The sequence below is a fragment of the Aquarana catesbeiana genome, linkage group LG10 (assembly GCF_042186555.1).
Source record: "Aquarana catesbeiana isolate 2022-GZ linkage group LG10, ASM4218655v1, whole genome shotgun sequence".
Lineage (NCBI taxonomy): Eukaryota > Metazoa > Chordata > Amphibia > Anura > Ranidae > Aquarana > Aquarana catesbeiana.
The window spans coordinates 200,161,716-200,186,691 of record NC_133333.1 but is presented as its reverse complement, the minus strand read 5'-3'; the positions used below and the strand labels follow the sequence as shown (position 1 = coordinate 200,186,691).

At 45.2% G+C, this 24,976-nt stretch overlaps 1 protein-coding gene across 1 annotated transcript in view; it reads right to left on the bottom strand.

Annotated features, from left to right (window-relative positions):
* The window catches only part of TMPRSS5 (transmembrane serine protease 5), a 112,517-nt gene that overhangs the window by 46,859 nt on the left and 40,682 nt on the right, over window positions 1–24,976 (bottom strand). The window contains exon 5 of the mRNA XM_073603097.1: window positions 9,888–10,023. Within this exon, the coding sequence (XP_073459198.1) occupies window positions 9,888–10,023 (136 nt within the window). The remainder of the gene's footprint in view (window positions 1–9,887; window positions 10,024–24,976) is intronic.

Below are 24,976 nucleotides of genomic sequence, written 5' to 3'. Positions count from 1 at the left end.
CGTGGAATGGCTACAAACTTTTACCCTTAAAAATCTGCATGGGCGACGTTTAAAATTTTCTACAGGTTTCCAGTTTTGAGTTACAGAGGAGATCTTGTGCTAGATCTATTACTCTCGCTCTAAAGATCGCAGCCATACCTCACATGTGTGGTTTGAACACCGTTTTCATATGCGGCTTATGTATGCGTTCGCTCCTGAGCTTGGCGGGACGGAGCGCTTTAAATTTGTTTTTCCTTATTTATTTTACTTTTTATTTTATTTTTTTTACACTGTCCTTTAAAAAAAAAAAATTGTGGGTCACTTTTATTCCTATTACAAGGAATGTAAACATCCCTTGTAATAGAAAAAAAAAACATGACAGGACCTCTTAAATGTAAGATCTAACATTTACACTAAAATGCAATAAAAAAAAATTCCCCTTTACAACCATAGGGCGAAAGTGACGTTTGACGCTGGTTCTGTCATCCAATGGTGTGGAGCCATGTGGGGGCCATCTTTCCCTCACTTGGCATCCAGCCTGTGAAGGAAGAGAACCCGATCGTCTCCGCAACTAACAACGGCTCCGGTAAGTGGCGGAGACGACCGAAGCATGGCGGGAGAGGGGGGAGCTCTCCCGGCACCGATAAAAGTGATTTTTATCGGTGCCTGGCTCCTTTCTCCTCAGTCTCTTGGCAGCAGTCTTCGGCAAAAAATGTCTCTCTCTCTCAGGTGGAGTTCCACCACACACTCCCTCGTGTCAGCGTGTCTCTCTCTCTCTCAGGTGGAGATCAAACTGTCACACCACCCAGAGGCTTTTGTGGCTTGGTCTCTGTCTCTCCTCAGCCACTTCAGTCTCTCTTCTCCATCTCTGCACTTTCCTGTCAGAGCCTTTTCTTTTCCTGGGCTTCTAGACTCTCTCTCTCTCCCTCTCAAATCTCCTCAGCTCTTCCTGAAACTCCCATTTTTTCCAGTGTGCTCTCTGTCCCTGAGTTTTCTGGAAGGACAAGTCAGAATCTCCCTGTCTCCATCTTGGGGCCAAAATGAAAAATTGCATTACAACATGCCTGCTACATACTCCCCCACCAAAAAAACCTTTGGTCCCCAAAGGAAGGACAGGGTCTATCAACATATAATGTCCACAACCTGTTACATGCTTTCAAAATACAACAGGAGGCAAAAACAGGTTAGTACATGTAAGAAAACAAGCAATTGGCATGCACGTATGAACCTGGCAAGGGAACCTCCCACCATTTGTCATAAGAGGTGAGGTTGCCTTGCCCACAAGCCATCGATATTGGGATGACCCACCTAGATGTGCCACACAGTGAGTTGGAGTCGCAGTCCACTAAACTTGTAATGGGAAGAGTCAGCCAGTTGTGAGTTCTTTGAGATGTATAGATAGCTTCCTCAGAACTTTCGCCTAGAGTATCATAAGTCTTTTTGGTGAATTGTTAGTTTTTCCCTTTGCTCTTTGGGCTCAGATAGTTCTGGTATAGCAACCTCTTCCTCTTCCACAATAGAAGGGTGAAGAGTCTCTGTGTCCTCTGCAGTTAGGGAAATCAGAAGATCCTCCTGGCCTGTCAATGATTGGCTCTGTGGTATGAACTCTGGTGCTTCAGGCCTGAGGGTTCCAGTATCTGTTTCTCTAGAAGGAAGAAAAGTGGCAGCTTCTGATAGCGTAGACTGCCACAGCCAGTCCATGCCCAGTTCTTCCTCCTAACTGTCCTCTTCATCTGTGTTCAGTGGCACAGACTGAGACCTGGTTATTGGACATGATCTCTGAGTAGTTCGAGTAGGCTGTGGATCTGGTTGTTGAGGCATATGAATTGCTTCTGCTAGAGGTAGCAGATGATTCCAGTGCCAGGTCTTTAGCGGGCCTGTTCTTCCTTCTGGGCGAATCTGGTATACTGGTAATCCTGGTAACTTCTTACAGATAATGTAGGGCTGCGACTTCCAGCGATCAGCCAGTTTGTGCTTCCCAGGGACACCCAAGTTTGTCAGCAACACTCTGTCGCCAGGCTGAAATTTGTGTACTCTTACCTTCAGGTCAAAGTTTCGCTTGTTTCGCTGGCCCCGGGTGTCTGAGGCAGCCTGGGATATTTCATATGCTGTTTTCAGACTCTTCCTCAGGCTATCCACATATCTGTGACACCATGGAGGTATGATCTAAAGAGGTGCCGAATGCTAAGTCAACAGGCAGTCGATCTATTCTTCCAAACATCAGCCTATATGGTGAATAGCCTGTGGCATAGTTTTCAGTGCTATTATAGGCATGTACAATAGCTGCAATGTGTCTGCTCCAATGTTGCTTCTTTCAGCCGTAAGAGTCCCAAGCATATCTAGGAGGGTGTGATTAAAGCGTTCTGGCTGAGGATCCCCTTGAGGGATGTAGGGAGTGGTTCTTAACTTCTGAACACCTAACAGGTCAAACAGTCTTTTAATGAGTCTACCCTCAAAGTCTCTCCCCTGGTCAGATTGAACATGCTGAGGTAGGCCATAGTGGACAAAGAACTTCTCTACCAGTATTTTGGCCACCGTAATTCCTTGTTGGTCTTTAGATGGGAATGCCTGGGCATACCAGGTGAAGTGGTCAGTCACCACCAGAACATTTCCCTGTCCACTTGAGTCAGGCTCCAGATACAGAAAATCAATCCTTGACTTTAAAGATGACCCATTGGGGCAGCTCTGTGGGGGCAAAGTCTTCCTCTGTATACACCGTATGCAGGAGTGACAGTATCCCTCAACTTTAGCCTGCATACAGGGCCAATAGAACCGGTCTTGCACCAGTTTGAATGTCCTCTCAGACCCTAGGTGACCATGATTGTCATGTAAGGCAGTCAGCACAGTTTCCCTATACTTTCTCAGTAATAACAGCTGCCATTTATGTTCAGGATCATCTGAGGGGCCCCTTCGGTAGATCACCTCATTGCGTAACTGCAGATGATCCCATTGCTTGTGCACTAATCGTGCTTCTGTTGGAGAGTTTGTTAGCAGTAGATCTTGGCTCTCCGGGGCCTTCAGTGGTAAACTACAGAGGAGATCTTCCATCTGGTCCTTTCTTAAGTCCCTATCTGAAAGCTTGGGTAGGCTGCTATCCCTGACCTGGGAAAAATCACAATAGTATTTGGGGATACCTGCCACTGAGACTCCGATGGCTTCTGCCCCAGTTGTTCCTTTGGCCTAATGTTCCACTCCCTGACACAAGGCTTGTATCCCTTCTGGAGTCAGTTGAGTCCACTCTTCAGAGGAAACCCCCAAGTCATAGGGTCTCCTCGACAGGGCATCAGCATCTCTGTTTCCAATTCCTGGGTGGTATTTTAAGCTAAAGCGCAACCCGGATAGGGCGGCCAACCACCTGTGCCTGGTGGCATCCAGTTTTGCTGTGGTGAGTATATATGTGAGTGGGTTGTTGTCAGATTTGACCACGAAGTCTGCACCATACAAGTAGTCTTTGAACTTGTCCACCATTGCCCACTTTGGTGCCAAGAATTCCAACTTAGTAGGGTAGTTTTTCTCAGCTTGTGCAAGACTTCAGCTCACATAAGCAACAGGCCGCAGGTGTCCATCGTGCTCCTAATATATTACCCCGCCTAGCCCAACTCGACTGGCATCAACATGCAGCTAAATACGGCTTGGCTGGATTGGCATAGGCCAGAACAGGAGCAGTTGTTAAACTCCACTTCAGCTGCCAAAAGGCTTGCTCACACTGGTCGGCCCACTGGACTTTGATCAACTCTCGAGGCTTCCTGGGTCCTCTGATTTGCTCGATGGGATTTGTTGAATCGGGGTCATCATCATCCTCATTCTTCAACAACTTATTAAGGGGCCAAGCTATTTTAAGCAAATCCTTCGACGAACCTTCTATAGTATGATCAAAATCCCAGGAATGACCTAAGCTCAGTTACATTGGTAGGCGTTAAGAGGTGACAGCTTCCAGCTTCTGGGGGTCAGTAGCTATTCCTTCAGCGGAGACATGTGGCTGAGGTAATTAACTGGAGGCTGATAAAACTGACATTTTTCCATGGACAGCTTCAGTCCCTCGTCATGGAGTCTCTTCAGGACTTTCTCCAGACGCTCTTCATATTCTTCAAGTGTTTTGCCGACGATGATGATATCGTTCAGGTACACCAGCACTTTGATCAGGTTCATGTCTCCTATTGTCTTCTCCATCAGCCTCTGAAATGTTGCCGGAGCACCAGACAGACCCTGAGGCATCCTTTCGAACTCAAAGAACCCTACTGGGGTGATAAACGCTGTCTTCTCCCTATCTTCAGGGCACATGGGGATTTGATAGTACCCACTCTTCAGATCCAGCACCATGAACCACTTCACCCCCGATAGGCTCTGCAGGGCATCTTCTATCCTTGGAGTGGTGTACTGATCAGGGATGGTCCTCCTGTTGAGCGATCGATAATCGATACACAGCCTTAGGGATCCATTCTTCTCAGGGCTGGACTGGGACAAAAATTTGGCCCTGGACTTCACCCAGACTGGCCCACTTTGACAGGTCTCTCCCATGCCGGCTTGCCACCCAAGCCCCCCCCCACTAGCTATTAGCCGTTCTACATTATTTCTCTTATAGGCAGTACCAGTGGGGAAGCTAGACATTATTTCACCTGGGGCAAAGAATCAGTTTGCCCCCCCCCCCCCCAATGGAACAAGATTAGGCAGGAAAGTGAGGCCGCCCTCCTTCCAGATCGTATGATGAGCTTCTAAGTGTTGACTCCTGAGCATCATGTCTGTATTCAGGCGCGCTGCATAACTAGCCAGGGAGAGGAGGTGAGCACTGCGGGGGGGACAGAGGACTGGAGGGAGGCAGCGGTCCACTGTCACTGAAATCGGCCCACTGAGCCGTCGGCCCACCGGGAAACTCCCTGTAGTCCCAATGGCCAGTACATACCTGATTCTTCTTCCGCACCACTACTATGGGGGAGGCATAAGGGCTCCTGGATTCTCTGATGATGCCTGATCTCTTCATCTCTGATAGTTGTTCACTGAGATCTTCCAGATCACCCAGTGGGATCCATCTGACTCTTTCCCTGAATGGCTTGTCTTCCTGAAGGCGAATCCGGTGCTGGGCACACCCCACATCAAACTCATGGTTCTAAAACATATCCTGCCATCTCAGGAGCTGGTCTTTGACCTTTTCTTTCCACTCAGGTAATAGTGGGATATTTTGTGTGTAAAACTGTTCTATGGAGATTCTGTCCTTCTCTCCCTTCTCCAAATCAAATGGTGAGACTGGAGTGGCTGAATTCACTTGTCCTAACAGCATTCGGGCCCGCAGTTTCAATGGCGAGGCCGTAACATTGTGGACACTGACAGGGATCTTCCCACGACTCTGTTGCAGAGCCTAGTTGATATCATATCTGGGATTACCTCCATTACAGTGTCCTCTCCCTGGCAGCCAGCTTGAAGGACAACAAAGGGACTCGGTTGTTCCCTATTGAGTTTGATTGAAGCTTTTAGACATGCCCCCTCTCCAGGCTGTAGTATCGTCTCACTTCTGTATAATCACCACATCTTTCCCACTCCTTCAGCTGGGGCTCTCTGTTCTTCAACTAGGTGCTGATATACTTGTCTCAGCATAGGGTGTATGCCTTTGGTTGGGGTGTTAGACTTCAATACAGTGAGCAGCCTTCTGACAAGGTCAGTGTTCATTCCTATTATCAGAGAACTCTTGTTGGCTCCTGATGGGCGAGGGCATACAACGGCTAGGGTATCAAACGTTTCTGTTTGTCCAGTCATGGAGGGGTCAAAAGTCAACTTGACCGGTAAGTAGTCATCATATGGGAAATTTTGGGTTCCAATACCCCAAGTCTCCAGTTCCTCCAATTTCTGCAGAGGTAAATGTTTGAGGTGCCTGTCGTAAAAGTCTCTATATGGCAGGGTAACTTGCACCCCAGTGTCCTGAAGGGCCCTTGTATAGATGCCTTCTACTTGGACTGACACAATGGAAGAAGGTCCCACAAGTTTGTCAGGAAATCTACCGGGACTAGAGTAGTTAATTTTTCCTGTCGTCTGTATTCGTGCCCCCTTCTTGATGGGCTTCAGGTTTTGCTTTCATCTCTGTTGGGCCCCAAAGGGCTGGTGTGTATCTGCTCTCTGTGGCCGGGCACCTGGGGTTGAGGAGAGGGGGTTGTATGGTTGCTCAGAAACAGCAGCCGGGCCCTCTGTAAAGTCTTTGCGTCTTTAACTTTGGAGCTAACTGCTGAGGATGGGCACCCGGTTGGCTCCTTTATTGCGGCCCTCTGAAGTTTCCCGCTGGTTTCTGGCATTGGCTTTCAGACTTGGATGGACTTTAACAATTATGTCCCATTCCTCTGCAGTTGAAACAAACACATGATTCACTGACAGAGGCAATGGTAGGAGTTGGAGATTGGCTGGACCCCAGATTACTTTCACTGGACAATGTGGTGATTTTGGCTGCTAACAGATTCAACATTTCCATCATCTGTGACATCTGGGATTTCAGAGTGGCTGTCTCCGAATTGGGCTCTGCTGCCCCCACTGACCCAATGTCAGCTAGAGACGCTGATGCTGGCCTGGTTGCAGTTTTCTTGCCCTCAAATATAGCCCCTTCCTCCATCACTACCCTAATGAGTTCAGGATACTTTAATGACATGACATTGGCTGAAGTCTTTAGCTGGATCCAGACCGGATCGGAGCGTAGAGTTCCTCTCAGGATCTTCTGCATTCTAACCTGATCTATGGCTGAAAGTTCCATTCCCTTCTTTAATACAATTTGGTTTAGCATTTTGTTATTCGCCGGATATACTTGGACAGGCGCTCACCCTGGCATTGGAGAGCATGCTCAAATTGGTAAATCAAGTCTGCAGCCTTCTCTGTTAGTCTGAACTCCTCCTGCAACATGGCAAGGTAGTCATAGGCTGTGCAGTGCGTTCCACTGAACTTTCTGAAGATTCTGCAGCAGCTCCTATCAAGCTCTCACTGATGCGCTGTTTCTTTTGGGCTTCTGGCACATTCCATTCTTCCAGGGCCTGCATGGCTTGCTCCATCCAGGTTTCATACTACTCTTCCCAGCGGGCACAGGCTGTTTACCCGAAAATGATACCCGGTCCCAATGTATGTTGGGATGTCCTTCTGACATTTTGTCACAAAATCTCCCAAGGCTGAAATGAACTCCGGCCCAATCATGGTTACTGGTGGTGGCTTCCTCTGCCAGGGCTGCTTGGCTTGAGCTTTCTGGACTCATGTCGGGCACATTCAGCTGAATTAGACAAGCTTCAACATCACCGGTCAACCGTAACCTCTCCCTTTGGAAACAAGTGGGAATCCCTTTCTTCCACTCTATTAGGGCATAAGTGTGTGAGTTCTCTTGATTGGTCTTCTGATCTGGGACTAGTGTCTTTACAGCTTGCCTGATCTTTTCCTTGGTCCAGGCCACCCCAGGGATGTCGATTACAACACCTAACTCCTGTTGGCCATTTTCCTCCTCACACCACTGGGTTGCAGTGGCCTGGTCTCTGTGGCATTATCTTTGAGGTTTGTTAGTAGAAAAGAGGATCCCGAACGAGCCCCCACATATAGCGCCACCCTGAATGAGCCGCTTGGTGATTTTGGGTTCTCTGATATCTGCCTCAACTCCAAGAATGGCCTTAGCCTCTCTAGCACACCTGGTTAGCTAAAATCTCTGCAAAAACTTTTTAAGGACACGAGTAGAAAATACTGTTAGCCTGCTTGTGGATTGTTACCAGAAACAGACAGACACACCAGTAGTGATAAATAAGTTGAATATACTATTACAGTTAAAAATATGTGGATACTTACAACACTGTTAAACCTTACTGCAGAGTATCAATACAATAGAAGTGATAACCTTCAAAATTATCAACTGTAAGTATATAAAAAAAACACACTAATCTTTATACCCATAACATGGGTCCTGAGAGGGAGGAGAGGTTTGTCAATTTCTCAGCTCCTTCTGGGCTGTGAACACTGTTGAAATGTAAACAACAAAAATGGATTAAACAGGTACTGTGAACCGAGTTTTGTAGCGTTACAGGTCCTGGGTGTTGAAGAGTACTAGTGTCTTCTGCTAGCAAACGTTGGGGCCCTTTGTAAAGTACTTTAGGTTCAATCAAGCTAAATTGAGACAGTAATCATCTAGGATATTCCGTTAGGTAGTGGTTTGTAAGAACAGACTGGCTAAAGGTGGCAGCTCCAAACAAGCATCATCTGACACTAGAAAGGGGTATAGGTGTCTGCACGCAGTGTCTGTACTGTGTTAAGAAGGATGTTTTAGGTTTTCACCTGCTCACCAATCCTCTGTGCGGTGACACAATGGAGATTCCAAATGCTGGTTCAGGCTCCTGGCAATGTTGTAAGACACCGGATCACCTCCTGTCGGCTGATCAGGATGGCTGGTAGCTAAAATGGCAAGGTGGCTGGACACCGGCTGACTGGATACCTGGATGGCTATTGCGATCCCTGAAGCAGTGTGGGTCATCTCCACTGGGGTAGGCGGCGCTAAGTTGCTGAGCGGGGTCTCTGGGACGAATGGTAGTGTACCGGGTGAGTGTCAGTGTTCCTGCCTCCTTTCTCCTCAGTCTTTTAGCAGCATTATTTGGCAAAACATGTCTCTCTCTCAGATGGAGTTCCACCACACACTCCCTTGTGTCAGCGTGGCTCTCTCTCTCAGGTGGAGTTCAAACTGTCACACCACCCAGGGGCTTTTGTGGCTTGGTCTCTGTCTCTCCTCAGCCACCCCAGTCTCTCCTCTCCATCTCTGCACTTTCCTGTCAGAGCCTTTTATTTTCCTGGGCTTCTAGACTCTCTCTCTCCCTCTCAAATCTCCTCAGCCTCCTCAGCTCTTCCTGAAACTTCCCTTTTTCCCAGTCTGCTTTCTGTCCCTGAGTTTTCTGGAAGGACAAATCAGCATCTCCCTGTCTCCAACTTGTGGCCAAGAGGAGAAATTGCATTAAAACTGGCCTGCTACACAAACATGATTAAAGGTTTCACTATTCACTAGGACATTGCTACAATTGAAAAACGGTATCAGAACAACTGGGATCCAACGATGCTGGCTGACTTTTGTTGGACACTGCAGCAATATGCACTGGACAGAGTAACAAAAGTTTTTCAGGAAGCAAAACTTTTGCCAAAATTTGTTCTTCAGTGTAATTATTGATTAACCACTTTAGGACCGCCCGCCCGCCCACATTGTATTGATACATCGCTGCCTGTTTCCAGTTTCAGGGTGCACATACGTGCCCCCCAACTCCTGCTGTGATTGGACACAGGGCTCTGTACAGAGAGGACAATCTCTTTGTTTGCTTTGCAGGGAGAAGAAACAAACAGATGTTTAGTAAAAAGCAGCACATAATGCACACATTAACACTTGTTAAGCACACACTTAACCCCTTGATTACCCTGAGATGTTAACCCCTTCTCAGCCAGTGTCATTAGTACAGTGACAGTGTATAGTATTAATTACTGATTACTGTATTAGTGTCACTGGTGATGCCAGCATCAGTTAGTCAGTTCCCACCCAGTGTCAGATATTGTCAGATTGTCTGTCACACTATTGCAGTCCCGTTATAAGTCACTGATCACCGCCATTAGTAGTATATTTATAGAAAAAAAATTCTAGTATATACAGTATATCATAGTTTGTAGTCATTATAACTTTGAAGCAAACCAATCTACATACACTTATTGGGATTTTTTTTTAAATCAAAGACATGTAGCATAGATAGATAGATAGATAGATAGATAGATAGATAGATAGATAGATAGATAGATAGATAGATAGATAGTCTACTTCAAATTACTGTTTGTATAGTGGTGCAGCCAGGTGCAGACTCTGGGAATGTAATAGATTTGAAAATTAAAGAACAGGTTGGGATTTACATGTTACTCCATTATATTGCAGTGGGATTTCCTACCTGATATAACCTAGATGTTTACATACAAGTGTTCCCCAAGCTGAGTTCCATCCTTCATGGCAGGTTAGGAGCCATTCTTGTTTATATTCCACCTGTACTTCCAACAAGAAGTTTTCTGTGTTTATTCTGAAAGATACTGAAACCATTTTATATGAAAGAATATTTTCTTAAGTTAAAAAAAAAGTTTGCAATAAAATTAAATCTTTATGTATCATGTTACTGACTGACATGACCAAACGATAATACATTATGTAATATACCTTGAAAGCCCTGTGACTTTGCCTTGTTAGATCTCACCAGACCATATGACATTACCAAATGCACTGAAAGTAATTGTGCTTGGAAACAGGTGGCTTGGTAATGACCATAGGCGTGCGCACAGGGTGTGCCAGGTGTGCCTGGACACACCCTAATCACCCTGTGTGGTGCAGACTCCCCCTGTTTAAACCACTGATATTTCACTAAAACCCCCTAACAGGGCTCATAAAATAAAAAAAACAAACTAACAAAAGTAATAAAATATTTAAAATAATAAAAGTAAAAACTACTGACACCATCCACTGCTCAACTGACACTGTCAGAGTAAATACACATGCACAAACATGTATGTGTTTGAGCTTTGCTGTGCACACCTATGGTAATGACTCAAGTATGTATTAGGCTTCTCCTCTAAATATTCTTTTGCAAAGATTTGAAAGTTAAGAGGGTTTTTTTTGCTTCCTGACCCCGACCGGATTTACTGTTGGTTTTGTGAGGGAACATACAGTAAGTAATATTTTAGTTTTTGGTAGATCATGTAAGGTTTATTCCACCACAAAGATTGAGGTCTCTCAGGACTCCAGTAAAGAGATCTCTGTTCTCAAGTTCCTATGCCTGCACATCTCTTAGGTCCATTAGGAAGAGGGTCTACTTTCTTATTTTGGATATGTGATCTATAATACAATCACCGGGCACTTTATTATGTACACCTGTTCAATTGCTTGGTAACATAAATTGCTAATCGTCCAATCACATGGCAGCAACTCAATGCATTTAGGCATTTAGGATGTGGTAAAGACGACTTGCTGCTCAAACCGAGCATGATAATGGGCAAGAAAGGAGATTTAAGTAACTTTGAACGTGGCATGGTTGTTGGTGCCAGACGGGTGGTCTGAGTATTTCAAAGACTGCTGATCTACTGGGATTTTCATGCACAACCTCTAGGGTTTACAGAGAATGGTCCGAAAAAGGAGAAATATCGAGTGAGCGGCAGTGTGGACGAAAATGCCTTGTTAATGTCCGAGGTCAGAGGAGAATAGTAACAAGTGTAGGCGAAACAAAACAGAAATCATATAAGTCCCAATGCAAGTCTGCTAATGCTGGATGTTCTGAATAGAACTGGGGGTGACAAAATAGTCCATATAGCATACACAGGAAAATCAGTCTATGTAGTAGGGATGAGCTGAACATCCCCCTGTTCGGTTCGCACCAGAACATGCGAACAGGAAAAAAGTTTGTTTGAACACGCGAACACCGTTAAAGTCTATGGGACACGAACATGAATAATCAAAAGTGCTAATTTTAATGGCTTATATTCAAGTTATTGTCATAAAAAGTGTTTGGGGACCTGGGTCCTGCCCCAGGGGACATGGATCAATGCAAAAAAAAGTTTTAAAAACGGCCGTTTTTTCAGGAGCAGTGATTTTAATAATGCTTAAAGTCAAACAATAAAAGTGTAATATCCCTTTAAATTTCGTAGCTAGGGGGTGTCTATAGTATGCCTGTAAAGGGCACATGTTTCCCGTGTTTAGAACAGTCTGACAGCAAAATGACATTTCGAAGGAAAAAACCCATTTAAAACTACTCGCGGCTATTGCATTGCCGACAATACACATAGAAGTTCATTGATAAAAACGGCATGGGAATTCCCCACAGGGGAACCCCGAACCAAAATTAAAAAAAAAAAATGACGTGGAAGTCCCCCTAAATTCCATACCAGGCCCTTCAGGTCTGGTATGGATATTAAGGGGAACCCCGGCCAAAATTTAAAAAAAAATGACGTGGGGTTCCCCCTAAATTCCATACCAGACCTGGTCTGGTATGGATTTTAAGGGGAACCCCGCACCAAAAAAAAAAACGGCGTGGGGTCCCCCCAAAAATCCATACCAGACCCTTATCCGAGCACGCAACCTGGCAGGCCGCAGGAAAAGAGGGGGGGACGAGAATGCGCCCCCCCCTCCTGAGCCGTACCAGGCCACATGCCCTCAACATTGGGAGGGTGCTTTGGGGTAGCCCCCCAGAACACCTTGTCCCCATGTTGATGAGGACAAGGGCCTCATCCCCACAACCCTGGCCAGTGGTTGTGGGGGTCTGCGGGCGGGGGGCTTATCGGAATCTGGAAGCCCCCTTTAACAAGGGGACCCCAGATCCCGCCCCCCCCCTGTGTGAAATGGTAAGGGGTACTTACCCCTACCATTTCACTAAAAAACTGTCAAAAATGTTAAAAATGACAAGAGACAGTTTTTGACAATTCCTTTATTTAAATGTTTCTTCTTTCTTCCTTCATCTTCTTCTTCTGGCTCTTCTGGTTCTTCCTCCGGCGTTCTCGTTCAGCATCTCCTCCGCGGCGTCTTCTATCTTCTTCTCCTCGGGCTGCTCCGCACCCATGGCATGGGGGGAGGCTCCCGCTCTTCTCTTCTTCTTTTCTTCTCTTCTTCTCTTCTTCATTTTCTTCTCCGGGCCGCTCCACATCCATGCTCCCGCTGTGTGACGGCGTCTCCTCATCTGACGGTTCTTAAATAACGGGGGGCGGGGCCACCCGGTGACCCCGCCCACCTCTGACACACGGTGACTTGACGGGACTTCCCTGTGACGTCACGGGGAATGCCACAGGGAAGTCCCGTCATGTCCCGTGCATCAGAGGAGGGCGGGGTCACCAGGTGGCCCCGCCCCTGTTATTTAAGAACCGTCAGACGAGGAGACGCCGTCACACAGCGGGAGCCTCCCTCCATGCCAGCATGGATGCGGAGCGGCCCGGAGAAGAAAATGAAGAAGAGAAGAAGAGAAGAAGAGAAGAAGGAAGAAGAGAAAAAGATGAAGAGAAGAGCGGGAGCCTCCCCCCATGCCATGGGTGCGGAGCGGCCCGAGGAGAAGAAGATAGAAGAGGAGATGCTGGATGAAAACGTCGGAGGAAGAACCAGAAGAAGAAGAAGATGAGGGAAGAAAGAAGAAGCATTTAAATAAAGGAATTGTCAAAAACTGTCTCTTGTCATTTTTAACATTTTTGACAGTTTTTTAGTGAAATGGTAGGGGTAAGTACCCCCTTACCATTTCACACAGGGGGGGGCCAAGATCTGGGGGTCCCCTTGTTAAAGGGGGCTTCCAGATTCAGATAAGCCCCCCGCCCGCAGACCCCCACAACCAACGGCCAGGGTTGTGGGGATGAAGCCCTTGTCCTCATCAACATGGGGACAAGGTGTTTTGGGGGCTACCCCAAAGCACCCTCCCAATGTTGAGGGCATGTGGCCTGGTACGGTTCAGGAGGGGGGGCGCACTCTCATCCCCCCCTCTTTTCCTGCGGCCCACCAGGTTGCGTGCTCAGATAAGGGTCTGGTATGGATTTTTGGGGGGACCCCACGCCGTTTTTTTTTCTTTTGGCGCGGGGTTCCCCTTAAAATCCATACCAGACCTGAAGGGTCTGGTATGGAATTTAGGGGGAACCCCACGTCATTTTTTTTAAAAATTTTGTCCGGGGTTCCCCTTAATATCCATACCAGACCTGAAGGGCCTGGTATGGAATTTAGGGGGACTCCCATGTCATTTTTTTTTTTTTAATTTTGGTTCGGGGTTCCCCTGTGGGGAATTCCCATGCCGTTTTTATCAATGAACTTCTATGTGTATTGTCGGCAATGCAATAGCCGCGAGTAGGTTTAAATGGGTTTTTTCCTTCGAAATGTCATTTTGCTGTCAGACTGTTCAAAACATGGGAAACATGCGCCCCTTTACAGGCATAATATAGACACCCCCCAGCTACGAAATTTAAAGGGATATTACACTTTTATTGTTTGACTTTAAGCATTATTAAAATCACTGCTCCTGAAAAAACGGCCGTTTTTAAAACTTTTTTTTGCATTGATCCATGTCCCCTGGGGCAGGACCCGGGTCCCCAAACACTTTTTATGACAATAACTTGCATATAAGCCTTTAAAATTAGCACTTTTGATTTCTCCCATAGACTTTTAAAGGGTGTTCCGCAGCATTCGAATTTGCCGCGAACACCCCAAATTGTTCGCTGTTCGGCGAACTTGCGAACAGCCAATGTTCGAGTCGAACATGAGTTCGGCTCGAACTCGAAGCTCATCCCTACTATGTAGTAATGTAGGGAAGGGGAAAAAAACGTCCAAAGGAAGCACACAGGGCTGCCATCAAATTAGGAAGAAACCATATTCCCTGAAGCTGCAAAGACAAGAGGAGAGGCGCCTCTGGGTGCAGTCGTTTTTATAAAATCAATTTAATAAACAACATTAGATCAACTCACATGTAATGTAAAGGTAAAAAGCGTGGTATCAGATAGTCATGATGATGCTCCCAAAATCCTGTACCATGATCCGTGCTGTTTGTGATGACCAGAGATCTTCTGAATGATGTTGACACCGGCTCCGGAAGATGGCCTCAAAGCGAGGCTTGGAACACAGGAGATGGCTGGCTGCAGGGGGATGACGTCATCGAAAATGGACGCGTTTCTTGAGCGTGCGCACTTGGTTGTTCTGCAAGTCGCGCTCCTTTCTCAACAGACATAATCTGATTACCATGGAAGGTGGTTAATAAGAGATTGGGAAGGGTACAGGGGCAGGACTGGATGGAGCAATAAGAAAGGTGAAGGAAATTATAAAAATAACTATAAACTAGATTAAAATATATATAAATACTATAATATAAAGTGCTGCTCTGGACCGATTGTATCTGCTGCTGATTGGGAAAAGAAAAAGCAAAGGCATGGGGATAGGCAATGGACAAAGGACAAATGAACACCTATGAGGTGGTAAAAAATAGGAATGTTACTTGTAAATATAATAGGTATTGAGGCTGCTATGCTAATGGACAGAGAGGAAGGGGAGGACAAGCTGGACTTGCAGAGCACCAGTGCGCACGCATGGGGATCGCTCACTCTCATACAATAAAAGATGACATATACATATGTAGTGGGCACCTACTTAAGTAGGTGACCTTTCTTGTTAGTTTTCTAGACAGGTAAATTTAGACAGGCTGATGCTATTGCAGCAGGCCTGTTTTGTTGATTTCTATATTTGAGTGACAGGTAGTTTGGTCTCGGCCAATCATTAATTTGCTTGGTAATCCCGGGACTCTCATATAAAAAGCGGGGTCACATGGTGCCCGGGAGTTCGAGTCCAGTCCTGCTCCAAGGAGCGAGAGAGCCAACCTGGTTCCCGGAGCTTCACCTTAGCGAGAAGGGTGGAGATCCAGTCCTCATGGAGGAACAGACGACATCTTGCCGTGTGTAGACGTGGATGTCGTAGGCCACCCCTGCGGGGAGGGGAGCGGGCCACAAAGAGATGGAGAAACTGAGAATCATTACGGATGAAGTAGCAATAAAGCGGAAGGAAACTGGGCGATCGATCGTTTATGAGTGGCACATGGACTATTAATCACGTGAGTGAAAGCCCAAGGGAAGGGTACTACCAGAGACTGAGGGTTGTTGGTGCACAAGTCAGAGAAATGGGCAGTAATGGCCTATGACTTTGAGTTCAGCATTGACCTGGGATTCCACTCAGTCAAGCGGGAGGAATTGTTCAAAGTGGCTCTCCTTTAGCGTAATCTGGAATTACCATGTCGGTGGGAAGTAGTGGTAAAGAGGTAGCGGTGAAGCTGCAAGTACTCATGTAGAGATATGGATCGTTCCTTTTAAAGTTATCCAGATGAAGAAGTTATTCAGAGTGACTCTTTATCAACTCATTCTCTATAAAATCTACTTCCATCATCCCTGATTGAAGAGATCGTTTAAAAATGATTTCTTGACTACCCGCAATTGTACCCAGATTTTCCTGTATGAATCATTGAACGATGACAATGTAACAAAAGAGCATCTCAAAGGAAGTCCTTCTCCCATCCCAGTTTATGTTGATGAATAAAGCATTAAGAAGAAGCATTAAGGACTGTGACTTTTAAATCTATGGGCTGCGAGGGTTGAGTAGTAAACGAATTACAGATATAGCAAACATTATGCCGCTCCTTTGGGGGTAAGCGCTACACATATATATGGACCTATAACATTATTATACATAAGTGTACATAAATTGGCAAACAATACGTACACTAAAACTGGTAAACATGTTGAACATGGTAGGTCTACATACAAGGCATATAATATGTGATGGTGAATACCATATGGATGATAAAAAATATATAATAAAATAAATAATGTGCCTATCGTTTAAAATACATGACACATTGAGTGGGGTAATGTGATTGCTGGCAGTGTACTTAAGATGGATATGACTATAAACGCATGTAAATACCAAATATATTAGTAAAGAAAATATTACCATAAAAACATATATGTAAAAGATATAACTATAAAAAGCAGAATTGAATAGGTGTGTACTGGCAAAGAAATAAATAATATAGCATAGGTTTAAAGGAATGGTGGAAATTTCTATACCTTCATTCATTCCACCAGGTGAAAGAACGTCTAAATAGTAGATCCAAAACGTTTCTCTAGCGCAGAGCTTTTTGAAACGCTCGACGGCTGGAAGAGAATTAGAAATTTGTTCAATCACCCAAACTTTTAGCCCTTCCGTGGATTGTTGGTGGGCTTGGGTGAAATGTTTGGGCACGCTATGGGCCACCTTTAGTGGGTCAATGCCACTTTCGATCGACCTCCTATGTTCTCCAAATCTAGTCCTAAGAGCTCATATTGTGCGGCCTACATACAGTAGGCCACAAGGACAGGTGAGTCCATAAACCACAAAATCTGAGGAACAGTTGTAGAAGTCCTTCAGTGTGTGGGTGACCCCCTTAGTGGTGAATGACTTTTGACCATGTTGTACATATTTGCACGTTTTACATAAGGGTTTGTGGCACTGAAACATCCCAACTAATGGAATGAGTACAGGCTTGTCAGGGGGAGTGTGTCTGGGTCGAATTTTGCTGGGAGCTATTTTCATTTTTAGATATGTAACCCGCGGTCTATCTGGAATGAAGGATTTCAGGAGCGAGTCCTGTAATAATATACTCCAATGGTCGGCCAGGATTTTTTCCATTCTCCTGAATTGGTGATGAAAAGTGGTAGTGAACCGAAGGGTATGATTGTCTGGTTCACACAATTTCTTTGGGGGTTTTCCTTTTAAATAATAATGGAAAGCTTGGTCAATGAGAGCTGAGGGATAATCCTTTGTGAGTAGAGTACTTTGATCAACATAATCACATTCTCTCGTACAGCTATGTCTAAGTCGACAGAACTGGCCCTTGGGAATGTTGTCAATCCATTGCGGGAGATGGCAACTGTTATGGTGCAGGAATGAGTTACCCGCAGTGGGTTTAATGTGGTTCTTAGCCCCGGTTCACACAGGGGCGGCACGACTTCTGTAAAGAAGTCTATGCAAGTCGCCCCCAAAGTAGTACAGGAACCTTTTTCTAAGTCGAGAAGAATGGTTCCATTGTACAGAACGGGAGGCGACTTGTCAGGCGGCTAGGTCGCCTGACAAGTCGCCCCTGTGTGAACCGGCACTGAGAGATGATGGTGAGGGTGGCTGGATCATGACCCAACTGAGTGTGTGTTGATCTAATGTTGTTTATTAAATTGATTTTATAAAAACGACTGCACCCAGAGGAGAATAGGCAGACTGGTTTGAGATGATAGAAAAGCAACAGTAACTCCAATAACCACTCGTAACAACCAAGGTATGCAGAATACCATCTCGGAACATACAACACATTGAACCTTGAAGCAGATGGGCTACAGCAGCAGAAGACCACACCGGGTGCAACTCCTGTCAGCTAAGAACAGGAAACTGAGGCTACAATTCGCACAGGCTCACCAAAATTGGACAATAGAAAATCGGAAAAATGTTGCCTGGTCTGATGAGTCTAAATTTCAGCTTCGACATTAAGATAGTAGAGTCAGAATTTGGCATAAACAACATGAAAGCATGGATCCATCCTGCCTTGTATCAACGATTCAGGATGATAGTGGTGGTGGTGTAATGGTGTGAGGGATATTTTCTTGGCACACTTTGGGTCCTTAGTACCAGTTGAGCATTGTTTAAATGCCTACCTGAATGTTGTTGCTGACTATATCCATCCCTTTATGACTACAGTGTCCCCATCTTCTGATGGCTACTTCCAGCAGGATAATGCACCATGTCACAAAGCTCACATCATCTCAAACCGGTTTCTTGAACATGACAATGAGGTCACTGTACTCCAATGGTCTCCACAGTCACCAGATCTGGATCCAACAGAGCACCTTTTGAATGTGGTGAAATGGGAGATTTGCATCATGGATGTGCAGCCGACAAATCTGCAGAAACTGCGTGATGCTATCATGTCAATATGGACCAAAATCTCTGAGGAATGTTTCCAACACCTTGGTGAATCTATGCCACGAAGAATTAAGGCAGTTCTGAAGGCAAAAGGAGGTCAAACCTGGTACTAGTAAGGTGTACCTAATAAAGTGGCTGGTGAGTGTATGTTTTAGAACTAAACTCTCCTAAGCTTCATAGCTGAACAAGGTGCCATCTTAGCGTCTGTTTAGAACTGCAGTTGGTGCTGTTCAGCTGTGACACCAGCTATTTGAGGGCTTGAAAGTTTGGCTGAGAACTGATATAAGCACACTGACAACTGGGACAGTTATCACCAAATGCATGTCCTGAATGACACTGTTTTGAGAAACAGTTAAATTGGTGGGTTTAGTTTCTACATTATAACTGGAATATCACTCTTAGGGAAGAGAAAGCAATGTGATAGTGAGTGGTGTTTTTTCATTTTAAGACAGACTATATTACTAGGAAGGGGGGAGGGGAGGAAAACTGCTGCAGGCGCTAGGGATGAGCCAACATCATTTTGTACCTAGGAACGGACCAAACTTTGGCTGTTCAGGCATTCAGACATATGCCTGAACCTTTGCCTATACAGCCCCTTATTTGGTGGGAGCCGATCATCATATATAAAAGGCAGTATTTCTACTGCTTCTATATTTATTACGGGTTCCTGCTGTCGCTGGTTCCTAAAGAAGCAGCAGGTGATTGCACACACCACATCCCTAGAAACTGCACATTGACTTTCATGGTCAGAATTCCCCCCGCCACGTAAGCAAAGGAGCAGGAATAGCAGGGACATCCCTGCCCAAATATGGCAACTGCCCAAGTATGATGTCACTGCTATCCCAGCTCCTTCTCTTATATACAGTGGGGCAAAAAAGTATTTAGTCAGCCACAAATTGTGCAAGTTCTCCCACTTAAAAAGATGAGAGAGGCCTGTGATTGTCATCATAGGTATACCTCAACTATGAGAGACAAAATGTGGAAACAAATCCAGACAATCACATTGTCTGATTTTTGAAAGAATTTATTTGCAAATTATGGTGGAAAATAAGTATTTGGTCAATATCAAAAGTTCATCTCAATACTTTGTTATATATCCTTTGTTGGCAATGACAGAGGTCAAACGTTTTCTGTAAGTCTTCACAAGGTTGTCACACACTGTTGCTGGTATGTTGGCCCATTCCTCCATGCAGATCTCCTCTAGAGCAGTGGGGCTGTCGCTGGGCAACATGGACTTTCAACTCCCTCCAAAGGTTTTCTATGGGGTTGAGATCTGGAGACTGGCTAGACCACTCCAGGACCTTGAAATGCTTCTTACGAAGCCACTCCTTTGTTGCCCAGGTGGTGTGTTTGGGATCATTGTCATGCTGAAAGACCTGAGAGCTGATTTTTGCTCACCGTTCTTGTGATCATTTTGACCCCACGGGGTGAGATCTTGCGTGGAGCCCCAGATCGAGGGAGATTATCAGTGGTCTTGTATGTCTTTCATTTTCTAATTATTGCTCCCACAGTTGATTTCTTCACACCAAGCTGCTTGCTTATTGCAGATTCAGTCTTCCCAGCCTGGTGCAGGCCTACAATTTTGTTTCTGGTGTCCTTCGACAGCTCTTTGATCTTCACCATAGTGGAGTTTGGAGTGTGACTGTTTGAGGTTGTGGACGGGTGTCTTTTATACTGATAACAAGTTCAAACAGGTGCCATTAATACAGGTAATGAGTGGAGGACAAAGGAGCCTCTTAAAGAAGAAGATACAGGTCTGTGAGAGCCAGAAATCTTGCTTGTTTGTAAGTGACCAAATACTTATTTTCCACCATAATTTGCAAATAAATTCTTTCAAAAATGTTATTCTCTGGATTTGTTTCCACATTTTGTCTCTCATAGCTGAGGTATACCTATGATGACAATTACAGGCCTCTCTCAACTTTTTAAGTGGGAGAACTTGCACAATTGGTGGCTGACTAAATACTTTTTTGCCCCACTGTAGATGGTGACAGCTTACAGAGCTGTAATTAAGTTAGTGGTATCATTGGGATTGGTCATCTTTTCTGGGTCGTGTGGTGAGGCAGGCTTTGGGCGGTGTGAAAGACCATATATTTACAATAAGGGTCTTTTTTGGGGATGTTTATTTTTTCTTAATAAAGAGGATTTGTCAAACCTTCGGATGTCTATTTTTAGGGTTCATCCTTCTTTTTGTGAATGAGTAGGAGCACTAGGTATAACCTTACTCATTCATGTGGGGGGCACTATCTTGGGGGCTCCATTATTAATAAAGGGAACTTAGACCCCTTTCACACTGAGACAATTTTCAGGTGTTTTAGCGCTAAAAATAGCACCTGTAAAGCTCCTGAAAACTGTCTCTCAAGCCACCCCAGTGTGAAATCCTAAGTGCTTTCACACTGGGGCGGTGCATCTGCAGGACGGCAAAATAAGTCCTGCAAGCACCATCTTTGGGGCGGTGTGGAAGCAGTGTGGAAGCGGTGTATACACCGCTCCCGCACCGCCCCTGCCCATTGGAATGAATGGGCACCGCTTTCGAATCGCCTGAAAAGCGATTCGGAAGCGCCACATCACGAGCACTTTTAACCCCTTCTTGGGGGTTAAAAGTGCCCTGCTACTGTCCGAAAAGCAGCACCAAAGCACCGCTAAAACAAATGGTGCTTTACCAATAACGCCGGCACCACCCCAGTGTGAAAGTAGCCTTACAGATTACAATAAGCCCCCCGACCACAGACCTCCACACACCAAACTCAAAGGGTTTGGTAAGTATTTCAGTGGGACTCTACACATTTTTTTTCGTGTAGGATGTGCTACAAAAAGAGTGACATTTACGAAGCAAAAATTTTACAGTTTAAAATACCAGCTAATGTAATTTCATTGCCAGCTTCCTTTTTTAAAATAAAAACAGCAGACAGTACCCTCCAATGACCCCCCAAAATACATAGCAGACCCTTGGAGGGGTCCTTTATGATGTTTTTTTTTTTTTTTTTTTTTAAGAAAACGGCAATGAAATGGCATTTGCTGGCAGCCAAACATAAAATCTCATTTTAAACACTTTTATCCTTTGTACTTCACAGTTAGGGCACCCCCAGGTGTGTTATTTTAAGGAATTAAGCAATTTTACTATTTCACTTCAAGCATTTAAAAAATCACAACTCCTGGCAGAAATTGATTTTATACAACTTTTTTTTGCATTGGTACATGTTCCCTTGGGCAGAGGCTGGTTGAAATCTTAAGGGGAACCCAGCACCCTTTACCTCAATTTTTTAAAAGGGATAGTACACATTAAAAATGAAAAATGATGTGGGCAGCAAGTGTGTGGGCCACCTGAACCACACCAGACCACATACCTTTTAACACTGGGCGTACCTTGTTGAAGGACAAGGGCTTCTTCCCCACTAAGGCTCGATTCACACCTATGCATTTTTTGTGCTTTTTGCATTTTGCAGATTTGGACTACAGATCATGTTCCATAGGAAACAATGTTAAATGGACTGTAGTGCAAATTTGCAAAATGCAAAAAGCACTAAAACTGCATAGGTGTGAATCATTCACACCTATGCATGTTGCTTTTGAGCGTTTTTGGAGGTTTTTTTTTCATGCTTGCCACGTTTTTGAGCAGCGTTTTTGCGGCGTTTTTGCCGCAATTTGCGTTTTTCCCTGACCCTTTCCAAAAATGCAGAGAAACAAAAAGGCATTGATGTGAACATGTTCCATAGGAACCCATGTTAAAAAATTCCCGTGCATTTCTGCAAAATGCAAAATGCATCAAAAAACGCGCTAGTGTGAATGGAGCCTTACAGTCCCCCAAAAGGGATGTAGGAGTTTTGTGGGGAGGACTTATTGGAATATAGAAGCAAACTTTATGATAAGGAGGCCCCATGGATATCCCCCCCAGGGGAATTATTACATTATAACCCCATATTACTCATTCCAAAAAGTCAAACTCATATGAACACATGCACACGGTGACAAAGTTCTTCAATAAACCCCCCCCCCCGCAAAAAAAAATTGAAAAGTATCCCCTGATGTAAATCTATCATCAACCACATCATCCAGCGATTGTGGATCCTTCCCTAATCATGATGACCTCCTGCTTGATAATTTTTTCCACACCGTCATGATGACCTCCTATCTGATGATGTCACCCCATTGTATTACCACTGCTAAATGACAGATCCTGGGATGCTTTAAGCAAACAAACCAGTCAGGGATCATGGCTATATTTAGCCGATGGCATTGCTCGGGATCCCTGACTGCTTTGATTTTAGCAGGAGGTGTTTTGGGCAGGCTTACTGGCCAAAAATGGGCAGTTTGTTCAGCATTTGGATCAAAGAACTTAAGGCTCATCTCTTGTCTGAAATATGTCTGTTGGTATGTGCAGGTATCTAGAGGTGCCTACACTTCATACCTGCATCAGTTACCCTCAGTAACAGAATCTCATGAACAGTTGCTTTTAAAAGTCAGTTTATAAATAATAATTTTGCCATGGATTTATGCCACTGTACTATTCATGTGACCCGTATACACAAAAAGTGCTGATCCAAGCACCATTGAGTGTTACCTGATGACTCCAGTCACTACAGGGTGGCAGCTTCCTAAAGGGTTTATCTAGCCCGATAACGAACTATCTGAAAAAAGCACAGAAGCACACACTGACAGACTGCCCAGTCAAATAGTATGACAGATTGGCTCCAGCTTGTCTCCTCCTAGGCCATGCCCCTTTAACGCGTTTCACCCTTTCACTGGCTTAATTATAGAGTGCCTCTATGTTTTAGACATATGCAATTTGATTCATAACGAATCGAAATTTGGCTGAATGTTGCATCTTTCGGACTTTCAGATGCATCCGAATGTCTGAAGAAAAAAATAACGAATTTTAACTGATACGAAAGACATTATAGCAGAAATAATGAATGAATTAGACATGATTCGTTCATTCGTCTAAAGTCTAATGAAACAAAAAGTCAACTCAGAGTAAAATCTTAGTGCTGCTTCACACAGGGGCGACCTGTCAGGTGACTTAGCCGCCTGACAAGTCGCGCTCCATGCATTGCAATGGGACTTAGAAAGAGGTTCCTGTACTACTTTGGGGCGACTTTGGAGCGGCTAGCATTGACTTCTATACAGAAGCCGTTTTGCAAGCCGCACTGATGTCGCGCTGTACGAGGCAGCTTCAGAGTCGGACGACATTGAAGCCTCCCCTCTGTGAACCGTACAGCTCAACCAGCTGATTATTTTTGTGCTGGAGGTTGGATTACGGACAAAGTGCATTCCTGAGAACCGAGTGAGAAGGGTGTTGTATTGTATTTGAGCAGAGGAGAAGAGATATTGTCATTGTGTGTGTTAATGCAGTGGTCATCAACCCTGTCCTCAGGGCCCACTAACAGGCCAGGTTTTATGTATTACCTTGGGGAGATGCAGACTAGAATACTGCAATCACTGAGCAGCAAATGATATCACCTGTGATGTATTTCAGTTATCTTGAAAACCTGGCCTGTTAGTGGGCCCTGAGGACAGGGTTGATGACCACTTTGTTAACCACTTAAGGACCGCCTCACGCCGATGTACGTCGGCAAGGCGGCACGGGCAGGTAAAATCACGTACATGTACGTGATTTGCCTCCCGCAGGTGGGGGGTCCGATCGGACCCCCCCCGGTGCCCGAGGCGGTCCCGTTTTGTTCCCCGGCGATCAGAGTGGAGGGGGAGGCCATCCGTTCGTGGCCCCCCCTCGCGATCGCCGCCGGCCAATGGTAACATTCCTTTGCTGCTGTATGCTAAACAGAAGCAAAGAAAATGATATCAATATCAATATCAATGTGAGTGCACAACACACACACACAGTAGAACATGCCAGGCACACAAAACACCCCGATCCCCCCCCCCGATCGCCCCCCGATCCCCCCCCAATCACACCCCCCCCTGTCACAAACTGACACCAAGCAGGTTTTTTTTTTTTTTTTTTTCTGATTACTGCATGGTGTCAGTTTGTGACAGTTACAGTGTTAGCACAGTTACTGTTACCCCCCTGTAGGTCTAGGGTACCCCCCTAACCCCCCCTAATAAAGTTTTAACCCCTTGATCACCCCCTGTCATCAGTGTCGCTAAGCGATCATTTTTCTGATCGCTGTATTAGTGTCGCTGGTGACGCTAGTTAGTGAGGTAAATATTTAGGTTCGCCGTCAGCGTTTTATAGCGTCAGGGACCCCCATATACTATCTAATAAATGTTTTAACCCCTTGATTGCCCCCTAGTTATCCCTTTCACCACTGATCACCGTATAACCGTTACGGTTGACGCTGGTTAGTTCGTTTATTTTTTATAGTGTCAGGGCACCGGCAGTTTATTACCGAATAAAGGTTTAGCCCCCTAATTGCCCGGCGGTGATATGCATCGCCCCAGGCAGCGTCAGATTAGCGCCAGTACCGCTAACACCCACGCACGCAGCATGCGCCTCCCTTAGTGGTATAGTATCTGATCGGATCAATATCTGATCCGATCAGATCTATACTAGCGTCCCCAGCAGTTTAGGGTTCCCAAAAACGCAGTGTT